The sequence below is a fragment of the Callorhinus ursinus genome, unplaced genomic scaffold (genome assembly GCF_003265705.2).
Source record: "Callorhinus ursinus isolate GAN/ISIS: 27379988/994484 unplaced genomic scaffold, GSC_fseal_2.0 scaffold8, whole genome shotgun sequence".
In the NCBI taxonomy this organism is placed as follows: Eukaryota; Metazoa; Chordata; class Mammalia; order Carnivora; family Otariidae; genus Callorhinus; species Callorhinus ursinus.
In genome coordinates, this window is record NW_027397070.1 from 46,737,896 (window position 1) to 46,750,659 (window position 12,764).

The 12,764-nt window shown below is 37.1% G+C and overlaps 1 protein-coding gene across 2 annotated transcripts in view; it reads left to right on the plus strand.

Moving 5' to 3' along the window:
- Window positions 1-2,095, plus strand: part of YLPM1 (YLP motif containing 1) — a 73,678-nt gene extending 71,583 nt beyond the window's left edge. Inside the window, exons 20-21 of one of the 2 annotated variants that reach the window (XM_025869645.2) lie at window positions 1,193-1,375; window positions 1,704-2,095. In XM_025869645.2, the coding sequence (XP_025725430.1) occupies window positions 1,193-1,339 (147 nt within the window). In that variant the 3' untranslated portion in view covers window positions 1,340-1,375; window positions 1,704-2,095. Of the gene's footprint in view, window positions 1-1,192; window positions 1,376-1,703 lie in introns of those variants that run through there. The other variant, XR_012379075.1, reaches the window with a different exon arrangement.
- The last annotated feature ends 10,669 nt before the right edge of the window (window positions 2,096-12,764 follow it).

The following is a 12,764-nucleotide window of genomic DNA, read 5'->3' on the forward strand; positions in this document are numbered from 1 at the left end:
TTCTCTCTCAAATAAATAAATCTTTAAAAAAAAATACAATCTCTGTAGACGGTGCTATGTCCACAGTTTCATAGTTTTTCAGGTATTTCAACTTTTGCAGAATATATATCTGCTTATTTTTTAATTGTTAATATAAGACTCTCTGTTTGATATATTACTAAAATTCAAAATGGATCTGCTTACATTCTAAAAATATCAGAATACCAACCTGGGAAATATCCCTGATCTATGTATTTGTAGTTAAAATCTATGTATTTTCATAAATGCCAGCAGCTGAGTCCATCTCTTCATCTCTTTATCTCATGAATGAAAATAGTAATACCAGCTCCCTATTTTCTAAGATTAGATTTCAAGAAATATTTATTGTGTAGAGATAAATAAAAGTCCACTGATCTAAGGTATTTATAGTCTGTTAGGGAAGACAGGTCTATAAATAGATCATTGCAATATAGTGTGAAAGTTCAAAAGTAAACATGTCAAAATCCAGAAGTAGCTCTAAGGAAGCAACGATTGATTAATTATTTCATTGGCAAAGAACAAGAAAGATAAAGCAGTGGTTGATGACTAGACTCACGGCAGGTGGACAGGGTTAAGGCAAAGACATTTCAGGAAGGAGACTAGTATATGCACGATTACAGAGAAGGGAAATGGCCCAGTGTGCTCTGAGAGCCAGAAGTAATTTTGTACTGCTTATATAAAAGGCCGTAGGCACTGCCCAGAAATGCCACTGGAGAGTAGACAGGGCCAGATCCAGAGGGACCTGTGTGCTTGGATTTTATTCTTTAGGCAGGGGAAGGATTTAAAGCAGGTAAGAGTCACAACAGTGTGTATTTGGGGATCACTCTGGCAGAATGTATTGGAGGGAGTGAGCATGTAAGGTAGGAAGACTAGGCAGAGGGAAAAATAAGATCAGCGAACCAGAAAGGAGGGACAGAGGAAATGGAGGTGCCAGGACTGAGCTGAGAGCTGAACTGTTCAGGAGCCGGAAGGGTTAGGACTTGGTTACTGACCAGAGTTTTCTTTCTGTAACTTAAGATATATGGCTTTCTCCACTTCTCCCCAGTTAATTCCTAATGTTTTTATCTCTTAGATTCAGATTAGTTATCCTACCCCTTAGACTATCGAGAGAGTGAAGAAGCTCGTTGCATATTGATTTTTCCTAAAGCCCAGCCTAACGCTGTGTTCTTTTTAGGTGAGATGGGCAGACCTGGAAGAAAAGAAGGACGCAGATAGGAAAAGGGCCATAGGTTTTGTGGTCGGACAGACTGATTGGGAGAAGATCACAGATGAAAGTGGTCACCTGGCTGAAAAAGCCCTCAATCGAACCAAATATATATGATACTTAGTTTTTGAACGGAGTCATTGTTCCTCTGAGGTAAGACTGCACAGTCATATAAATAGCCTACTGTGTGGTTGTTTTGAAGGGTTTGAGATAAAGGAGACAGCATGCTTTGCTAAAAATGCTTCTCTTCTTGTATTATTTTCTGGTTCTTAACAGAGTAAGTATGTGCTACTTGCCAACATTTACAATGCAGGGCGTTGGAAAAGGGAGCAATTTTCTGCAACCTGGCTCCCTTAATATAAGACTTGAGAAAAGGTTGGAGTCTGTAGATTTGAGGAGGAGTGGAGTGATGAGATACTGGCATCTACTGAACTTTCTGCGTGCTGTTTCGTGGTGTGACAGCCTTTTCTTTTCTTTCCAGGTGGTTCGCTTTGAGGTGATCTGAAGCCACAGCCTCATGGAGCTTCGTTGTGTGTCACCTTGCCTTCCACGTTTCAATTTTTGTTTTGTTTCTACCACTTTAGATTTTTTAAAGTTCTCCAGTGTCCCCAAGAGGTCTTAGAATCTTGCTGTACCCAAGCAAGACATTAATTTTTATTTTTAACTATTTTGGGGAGGGAGGGAGTGATAGCTTAACTGCTGAAGCCAGGTGGGGGTCTGCTGGAGGATTCCAACAGAAAATATTTCCTCCGCTGTACAATGTCACAGACTATCTCTATCATCATTGCTTTGTGGCTGTTTTTGTTTTTTACTGTATGTAACTGGTAGCTGATTGTACTAGGATTAAAAACAATAAACTTTCACGATAAAGCCGATGAGATTCATGGGCTATACAGCATGGGCCCCTTTCTCTTGTTTTCTTAATTTTATTTTTTATTGCTTTTTTAATATGGTGTGTTCTAATTACGTGCTAGCCGAACATCCCAAAATCTCTTTCCTGATGAATGTTATATAGCTTAGTGATTCCATAGCACATATTGTAAACACAAGGCAGGCTCAGTGATCTTTGATAGCTGATTTCGTTCTCTGTCTTTGCGTCTTGAAGACCAGTAGAGACAATTGCACATATTCATCGGTTCCCTGGAGTACATCAGTTCTATAGCATGATGTTTTATTGTTTTATTTTTTTGATCCTCTTGTTGTTCCTCCCTCTTTTCACTTTCTCCCCTCATGCTATGTTATGTTTTGATTTTTCCCTCATCTGGCTTTGATTCCTGGTGGGCAGAACTGAAGTACTCCATAGAACTCAGGAGTTTGTTGCCTTATTGCTAAACTTGAATGGTTGATGTTTTCATCAAGATTGCAGGGGAGAACGAGTACGGAGGTGTGCAGCCCTCTGGCAGGCAGCCTCTAAGCCTGTCAAGTTTTCAGGTTCTTGCCAGATTGCTCATTATTGGAAAGCATGGACTTCTGCAAAGAATTTCCTCTCTCGTGGATAGTACCAGGTGGAACCTAGAAATGCACAGAGCTAAAACCCAAATATCATTGCATTTTAAAAGCAACAAAATCTCTTTTCCCTTTTCCATTCTGCAAAGAAAAAAACGTCATTTTCTAACATGAGAGAAGACAGAGAGGAGCTTTCTTCCTCAAACACCGTTTCCACTTTGTAATCCAACTCAGCAAGTTGTAAATTTGTTCACAAAAGGCTTGAATATTTTGAAGTATTCACTTTTGGGCTATGGACAAAAACCTTTTAATTTTATGACCTACATTAAGTACTGTGTGACCAGAAATGATATTTATTAGCATTCAAATAGTATCACTTTGGGTTCAAGAATGTGAAACTATAGTACTGAAGACTAATGGGAATCCTAACAACTTTCTGTTCTATCTTCTCGAAGTTCTGAGTGTTTACATGTAAGAGGCTTTGAGATCATTAAGTCAATATTGAATGTATAATTTCCTGCATTAGATAACTTCCACTGTCTGTAGTATTTAACAAGATACTCTTGTTGCTTATTGGCCGACAGTACACTTCTATGTACCCATCTTTCTCAGCTGCTTTTATGATGTTGAATGAAGGTACATCACAAGATAGCCAATAGAATTATTGTTTGTACAGAGACCCACTTGAATCTACCAAATGTCTAGTCTTAACAAAAACAGTATTTCCAGAATGTGTTCTCTAGTTCAGAAGACAGTGGAAGCATATATATTCTTTAGAGGATGTTTTACTTTAGTTTTCTTAACCTTTGTAAGTTCTAACAGTATTCAGAATGCCAATGAAATAAGAAGTGGTAATCACTCATGAATCACTTTAAATCTGCCATATTTTGGCCTTGCAGCCTTGGCTTTGTGTCTGTGATCTTATACCAGAGAGGATTAGGGAAGAGGGAACAGAGTCAGAAATGGCCTCTGCTGGTTTTTGGAGGATACAGATTAACATGACCTTAGGGGATGAACATAGAATATTGGCTACTTTAGAAAGTTGGTCTAACAAAATAACCTCAATGAAAGAAGATTAATGAAAAAAAAGATTAGTCCCCAAAAAGAAAGTAGTAGAGATTGTCAGTTGATATTTGACTTTGTTAGTCTAATGGGACTATTAAAAAATTCTTGAATTTGCATTGCCACTAGACAGAGAATAGACTAGAAAGCCCAAGAATAACTTAGAGAAATTTAGTGTGGGTAGAAAATGCCTTGATAACACAAATATTTTAAGTTTGTTAAGAGATGTCCTTGGAATACAGAAGACCAAACTTGGGTTCCATTTATTTGCTGGCATTTTACTGTTGTTTTATTAACACTGTTTCCCTTATCATCTCAGAAAACTGCATGGTATGTGTTTTAAATTTTTTATTTTAGTCACATTAAGTTGATTTAAAATCCTGTGTTGTGTCTTAATACAGAATAATCTGGTGTTGGGGAAAGTTCCTGGTATCTTTAATGTTTCACATCTTTTAAACTAAATGTGAAAAATCTCACTTTCGTGATTCAGCTCTGCTTGATGAGATGCAGAAATTTTTTCTATTTAGAAGTCATTTTATTTAGGGTTAAATTGGCCTATTCAAAATACATTGTGACTGATTACAAGATCAAAAGCCATAAATTATGCACAGTAGTCTGTTTGTTGACACTTACTTGATGCACATAATTTTCAAGAAGTTATATTTGATGTAAATATCAATGATTAATTCAGAAGTTTATCGACAGAGACAAAGTCTTAAATTTTCTGGTTGGATTTCTTTCCTTTGTGAAAGAATTCTGGTGGTTGTTTGGGTAAACCAAGTATTAAATTCTGAATTGGACTGACTAAAAATTTCAACCTAGGTTTTCTTACTTCGGAGGTGCCTCAGCTTTTTATGTTAAGTATTTTATCCTGCTGACTGTGCAAATTGCAGGCATTTTGGTAATATTGGTGTCTAGAGCCTGGCTTACTGGTAGGACTGTAAAAGTAACAAGTTGTCAGCTACAAAGAGACTGTATGGTTGTTTCAGATACAGTTTAGAGCTACCAAAACTGAGATGAATTTTACTAAGCCACAGAAGAATGATTCCTCATTGTTAGTATTGACAGACCCTGGTACAAGTTCAAGTTCCTCTCTCAGAAGTTATGTGACCTTAAGCAAATCATTTAACCTATCTGAGCTTCCATTTCCTCATCTATATAGTGAACAATAACAAAACTTACCTAGCAAAGGTTGTTGTGAGGAGTAAATTGAGATGACGCTTGTCAGCTACTTGGCGCAGTACCAAGCAGAGTAAAAGGTAAAAAACTGGTAGCTGTCATCATCATCGTCATTACTTTTGGACTTGTTCCTTTTTTTGCTTTTGAAATCTAAAATTTTCACTTGGCTTGAAGATAATTGTCATCTTTTATAGTCAGCTACTCTAGACCGAGCTATGTCATATGAAATAGTGCAGTATGTGTGTGTGTGTGCGTGTGTGTGTGTGCTGGAAGAGTAATAATTCAGAAGCATTTTCAGGTAAGCTGTGAAACTGATCTTCAGAACCAGTATGGCGTCTTAAGAGGCTTAGGTACAAAGGCTAAGTACTAAGTACCCAGAGGGGATAAGTAGTAACAGAAAGCAGTGGCCAGACCACAGGTGTGTACAAAGGTGAAGGCCCTGAAGCATGGATTTGCTCTGATTTTCATATATTGAAAAAGAAAATGGTAATTTTATGAATAAGTAATACATCCATGTGGTATAAAATTCAGAAGGTTCAAGGGCTATGTGTAAAAGTCTCCCATCTCAACCCTGAGCCTCCCACATCCCATCAATAGAGGTAACCAGTGTTGCCTGTTTCTTTTGTTTCCTTTCAGAAAAATTCCTGTGGATAAGCATTAAGTATTAACATTTTTGTTTTTGTTTACTCAAATGGTAAGAGTGCTACGCAAACCACCTTATTTTTCTTTTTTCTTTTCAATAGTGTGTCTTAGAGGTCATTCAGATTTTGTGTATTGAACATTCCCATTCTTGGAATATTCCCCCCCCTTCTCTCCCTCTCTCTTCTATCCTCTCCTTTTTCCTCCTCCTCCCTCCCTCCCTAATTTCCCAAAGGTACCTTTGTATTGTAAGGAGCTTTACTGAAAATTTTTAAGCAATTGCTTCACTTATATTTCTGTTCTTTTCATGACATGGAATATATATTGTGTAGGTATATTTCTGTACAGTTTTATCACATGTGTAGGTTTGTGTATCCACCCCCATCTTCCACATACACCCCGCCATCTCTAGGGGCAACCATTAATCTGTTTTCCATTTCTGTAATTGTATCATTTAAAGAATGTTATATAAGTGAAATCATTTAAGATGTAACTTTTTGGGATTAAACTTTTGGCCTTTTTTTACATGGCATAATTCTCTTGGCACTCATTCCAGTTGTCGAGCTGCAGAATACCGTATCATATGATTTAACATACCAGGTTTCTGTTGATGGATATCCATGCTGTCTTTTGCTCTTATAAAGTTTGAATTTCATATATCATCGTCACTCTGCCACTTCCTGTGCTTGCCTAATTTCTAGCAATGAAGGAACAATAGCAATGGCATCCTTTACATAAACATCTTCAGAGGGTGACAGGTGCTTAAGAGCCAGCACAGCAGAGGGGTGAACTATCAAGAGAAATGCCATAATGAAATGACAAAGGCAGATCTTATTGCCTGGAAAATCCTGCATGATAGGATTCTGACAAAGCAAAGCATCATGATGCATCTTAGAGGGCCAGAGACTCTGATGAGTCCCTCGTCCACACATGACTGAAAGTTAAATCCTTAGGCCACCGTCCTCTGTATCTGGATATTTATGCACCTCAGTGACTGATCTGGTTCTGTTCTTAGGCTCCACTGCTTTCACATTAAACCATAGTCAGTGAGCATCCTCTTGAGTGGAGCTGAGCTTCTGCAGTTACGCACAGCCCTCTGCCTGCCAGCAGGACCTTGCATCTGTGATCCTATGAAGAGCTTGTAGATTTAATGGTTTATTATATAGGGAAGGACTTGGCTTTGAGTCCTCTACTTAAGAAGCTTGCACTTTCTACCAAATATGCACATTCTTGTTTTGACAATATTGATCTAGATTGCAGATCCTTCTCCTGTATTTCAAGAATTGAAGTAATCTCTTCCACCATAACTTGAAATCCCTCTCACACCTATTATTTCTGATGGAGAGTTCTAATTCTTAGGTATGTCTAATGTTTATTTCTTTTACAGCATCTAGCTAGCTTGGTGCATGACTCATGTATCTCTTGAGTGAATAGAGGAGATGTCTCCCATGAGCGTGGCAGTAGTCACACACTTACTCAGTTGGACAGGTAACAAAGGAGTAAGTCAGAGGGTGGAGACTGGCAAGCTGGAGAATAAGGTAGGTCTGGTCAAAGGGGAGGCAGCGCCTGCTCAGCCACAGCAGACTGTGGCTATGTAGGGATGTGGGTGCTTGTTGCCCGATTTTGTGGGTTTTCGAGAAAAGTGCAAAATCTGGGTTTTTATGTGAAATCAGTGTTTGGACACTAAGAACTTATTTTGGTTTTGGTTTGGTTGGTTGGGTTTTTTTGCAAATGCTTTGGCCTGAGCAGTTTGCCTGCCATTTCTGACTTGAAGGCTGCCAGTTTGAAACTCTTGATATTTAGAGAAGAGGTTGGAAACACCTTAGGGCTCATTCCTGTCAAATTCCTTCATTTCAGAGATGAAGTTTCTAAGGCTGAAAGAAGATAAATTACTTGCTCAAAGTGTACGGTTACTTGGTGGAAAAGCAAGGCTAGAACTTGGGTTTCCTGGTCACCTGGCACTTTCTTTCTCCTTAACTATGATACCTTCTTTCTGAGGCCTTCATAAGTTCTAGGGTGGTGAATGCTTCAGTATTGTGTGTGTTGTATGTGTGTGCACATGTGTGTGTTTTCTAACTTCTATGGACCTGGAAGTACATTCAGATGTAAATATATCAGGAACAATATGATTCAGTTGCTTACCTCTGAAACCATCTTCCTTGCACTCCCACAAGTATAACTGTACACTTGGGGTCTCATTTATTACTTGTTAGGTTGTTTGATACCTCTTTTCAATCGCAGAAGTTTAAAATTTGATGAGTATTGTGTAAGAACAGAGGAAAGGAAATCATATTTTACATTTTATTTTCTGTCATTTGTAATTTCTTATGTAACGTAACTAGCCTATTTGCTCTAGCTCCAGTGACAAGCATCGTAACCTCTTTCACTTGGAAGTTCCCTATTACCCATCTTATTAAGGATAAGTCATCAGCTTGGCAGTCAAGTCTGTCAGTAACATGATCCCAGCGACTTTGCCAGCTTTGTCTTGCACTCTTCTTACCACATGTACACTACACTGCAGGCACACTGTGTGATTTACTGTACCTTCAACTTTCCCTCAAATTTCCCGTTTCCTTTAGGAATTGTGTCTTAAGGCCCAGCTCACATGCTCCATTCTCCCTGAAGCTGTGTTCTCCCTGATCCTCCTGGTTTGCTCCCTCCTTCCAGCTCTCACAGGGTTTTGCTTGATTTGTCCTATGATCTCTTTTTTTCTTTTTTGGATGTGGCTTTCATGTATTTAATTTTTTTAAGTAGAATTAATATCCACAGTTTCAGGTGTATAATATAATGATGCAACAGTTCTATACATTACTCAGTGCTCACCACAGTAAGTGTGGTCACCATCTGTTACCAAACAACATTATTACCATCTTATTGTTGATGAGAATGCAAATTGGTGCAGCCACGGTAGAAAAAGACTTTGGAGGTTCCTCAAAAAACTAAAAATATAATTATCAAATGACTGTGATTCTACTACTGGGTATTTACCCCCCACCAAAAAAAGGAAAGATGTATGCACCCTTATGTTTATTGTAACGTTATTTATATTAGCCAAGATACAGAAGCAACGCAAGTGTCCATCCATAGATCTATGATCTCCTCTTAGTTTATCTTTCTAGTAGAGTAACTTATATGCCTGTCTTGTCCTTCTTCCCCATCCCTTCCCATTCCCAAATGCAAACTCCTAGAGGGTAAGAACTATATTTTTGCTCCTCTTCCATCCTTATAACACCTAATATGCAGTACCTGTCATGTACAGCTGGTGCTCAACAAGCATATTTAGATTCGGTGCGATGGATTTAAATATAAACTTAATTCATATAAGTCAATATATGTGTAATTCACAGTACTCCAATTCTTGAGTTTGCTTTTTCACTGCCTCTGTATCTTCCAGTTGGTGGCATTTCCGTAAGTGTTACATAAACCACGCATCACAAGTCCAAATGCCTGCTATAGACAGGAAGACATAAGTGGGAGAATTGGCCAGTAGTTCCATGATGGCATGTTCTATTCTTTCATCAGGAACATACTTTGTTTGCAAATTAGACATGTAGGAATCGTCTTCATTCTCATGGGAAAAATGTTCTCTTTCCAGTTTTTCTCAAAACATTCTACACTATGTATCTTTGCTTTTCCCACATTTGGTAGAGATAAAAGTACAAGTGTTCATTTTCTTCTTAACTCTACTGTGAGAAAATTAGCAGTGGAAGCAGAATGATAAAGGCGACTGGCTCTCAGTTTGGGGAGGCAGTAGGGCATAGTGGGGACTGAGAAGATGCAGAGTGCTTGCCCTATGTTCTTCTCCAGACAGTGGTTGCCATGAAGCAAGGTAGACCAGATGTAACCAGATGAAGATAAAAGTGGAAAGCTGGATTTTTATGAGATGCAGTCTTTTCAAAATATGATGAGGACAATAGAGTAGTGGCAAAACAAGCCAACTGGAGGCCACATATTACCTACAAGCCATCATTTTGGGACTTCTGACGTATATCATAAAAGACGTCTGAAAGATGATTACTGTAAAGAAGATGTCTATAGGAGAGGAAACATCAGGTTATATTACATAGATTGTATGTAAATATTTTGACCAGTACCTTGTAACTGATATTTTGGAGTAAATAATTCTGTTTTCACTGAACCAGATAGCAATACATACATAATACACTGATGCTGAATTTGCAATAAGTTATTTTTTGTTCATTGCTTGCTGGCACATGGATGCATGTATATTGCCTCCTCCTTGGGTGACATCCTTTCCGTGCCTCCATTCATCAAGATGGCAGGTAAGCACCTGTGTGTGCACAATTAAATAGTGTGCACACACTTATCCCAGAGAAAGAAGACAGCAAGAATTCCCTTTGATTAAGCAGAGCGGCTGAGCAGCCATATCCAGCTGTGAATTTGACCAGAATGTCCTCCTTATAACTCTCCATTGCTTTCTACTATTTCTACTGGGGAAAGAGGATGGATGTCATTAAAGCTTCTTTGTTGGTACCTGTCAGTGTCAAGGTGGGTATACTTTTGCTATGTTTGATTTCTTAAAAGTATGTTTTGGGGCATTATCTTTTTCAAATTTATTCCAACCATAAAATACAAATTCATTCATTCTCATTATTAAAAAAAAAATACTACAGATACTAAAACCCCCATTAAGCAACAAATATTTTAAAATCTCGGAGGTAATTACTGTTGTTATTTTGGTGTGTGGCTTTCCAAATCTTTTTCTGTGCATTTATATTACATATATATGTACCTATAAGGATATAGTTTTATTTTTTTTACATGAGTGATAATTCTTTACATGTTGTCTGCAGACCCCTTTTGTCTGTGTGTATATACATACACACACACACATATATAAATATACATGTGTGTATGTGTGTATTCCATGATACCTATATAACATAGATTATTTCTCTTATTTGTGACAGCTTTTCACTGTCATGACAGTGTTACATTGAGCATTCTTGTAAATGCCGTTTTGGGGCATAGTTTCAAACTTTTCAGGGAAAATACAGAAGAATTTAATTATTGGGCCATAGGGAAACAATTTCTTCTTTTATGTCCTCAATAATTATCTGTATGCATGTTTTAGAAAGAGTCCTAACTTAATGGCTGGGATATCAAAAATTCTTTTTCTTAGTACTTTAAAATCCAGTTTTTTATGCTGCTCTCATTTGAATTCAGTCTTTTGAATAAATTTGGAATTGATAAGGATAAGCAAAAATAGGTTCAAGGTAGTAGCCATACATAGATCAAGACTATTAAGTTTTTGGGAATAGGTGCTGTGTTTCAATGGTAGGGAAATTAAATTTTCAGTTGAGAAGATTATCTCTCTTAATCGTGAAGTTCTTTTTTCCAACTCTTTCTCTTCTCCCTTTCGAATTATGACGACTGGATCCACAGGTGCTATGAACATATTTTCTCACATCACACATCTTCTTTAATAATCCTGGAAAATATAGGTTTTGATACTGTACCCTCACTTTAAAAAAAAAGTATTAGTTTGGTCAAATCTAGAATACCCACTTGACATGAGAGAATCTAGTTCATTTTTTTTTTAGGTATTAAAAGTTTTATTAAAAGAACATTCTTGGAGTGCCTGGCTGGCTCAGTCGGAGGAGCATGCCACTCGATCTCAGGGTCATGAGTTTGAGCCCCGTATTGGGTGTAGAGATTACTTGAATAAATAATAAACTTAAAAAAAAAAGAACGTTCTTTACACAAATAACTAATATCAGAAATGAAAGAGGGGACATCACTAAAGAGCCCATAGACATCGAAAGGATAGCAAAGGAATACTATGAACAACTCTCTCACAGATTTGATAACCTAGATGAAATAGACCAGTTACATGAAAGACACAATCTGCCAAAACTCATAAAAGAAAAAAGGACAATTTGAATAGGTCTGTATCCATTAAAGAAATCAAATCAATACTTACCAACCTTCAAAAACAAAAAGCACCAGGCCTCGATGGGTTTACTAGGATTTCTATCAAACACTTTAGGAAGAAAGTATACCAATTTCCTATGATCTCTTTCAGAAGATAGAGGGAATATTCCCTAACATACTGTGAGGCCATCATTATCCTGATTATCAAAACCAAAGACATTACAAGAAAGGAAAACTGCAGACTACAGATTTCTCATGAACATATATGCAAAAATCCCTAACAAAATATTAGCAAATTGAATCCCACAATGTATAAAAAGAATTATGCACCACGGCCAAGTGGGGTGGTACGCAAGATATGATTCAACATTCAAAAATGAGTTAACGTCCATCACAACAGGCTAAAGAAGAAAAATCACATCATATAAACAGATAAAAAAGAAACACTAGACAAAATCCAACACCCATTCATGATAAGAAAAAAAAAAAACCTTCAGTAAAATAGGAATAGATAATAACTATAAAAATAAAGAATAATTATAAAAAAGATAACTAAAAAACCTACAGCTAACATATTTCATCATATTTAATGGTGAGAAACTTGAAGCTTTCCTACTAAGATCAAGGCAAAGAAGTCCCTTCTCTCCACTGCTTTTCAAAATTGTATTGTCACTCCTGGATAATGCAATAAGACAAAGGAAAGAAAATATACACAGATAGGAATGGAAGAAATAAAACTGCCTTTGTTTGCAGAAGACACCATCATTTATGTAGAAAATCCAAACGAATCAACAAACTCCTGGAACAGGAGTTTAGCTAGGTTACAGGATACAAGGTTAATATATAAAAGTCAATTGCTTTCCTATGTACCAGCAATAAACAAGTGAAACTTGAAATTTAAAATAATACCATTTATATTAGCACCCCCAACAACAAAATACTTAAGTACAAATCTAACAAGAGTGTACAAGATCCATATGAGGAAAATTACAAAACTCTGATGAAAGAAATCGAAGAACTAAATAAATGCAGAGATAATCCATGTTCATGGATAGGAAGACTCCATATTGTCAAGATGTCAATTCTTCCCAAATTGATTTATAGATTCAGTGCAATCCCAGCAAGTTTTTTTGTGGATATTGACAAACTGATTCTAAAGTTTATATGGAAAGGCAAGAGATCCAGGATAGCCAACACAATATTGAAAAAACAAAATTGAAGGACAGATGTTACCTGACTTCATGACTTAGTATAGAGCTACAGTAATCAAGACAAAAAAGACAATAGGCATAAATAAAGGAAACAGAAATGAGATCCCAAT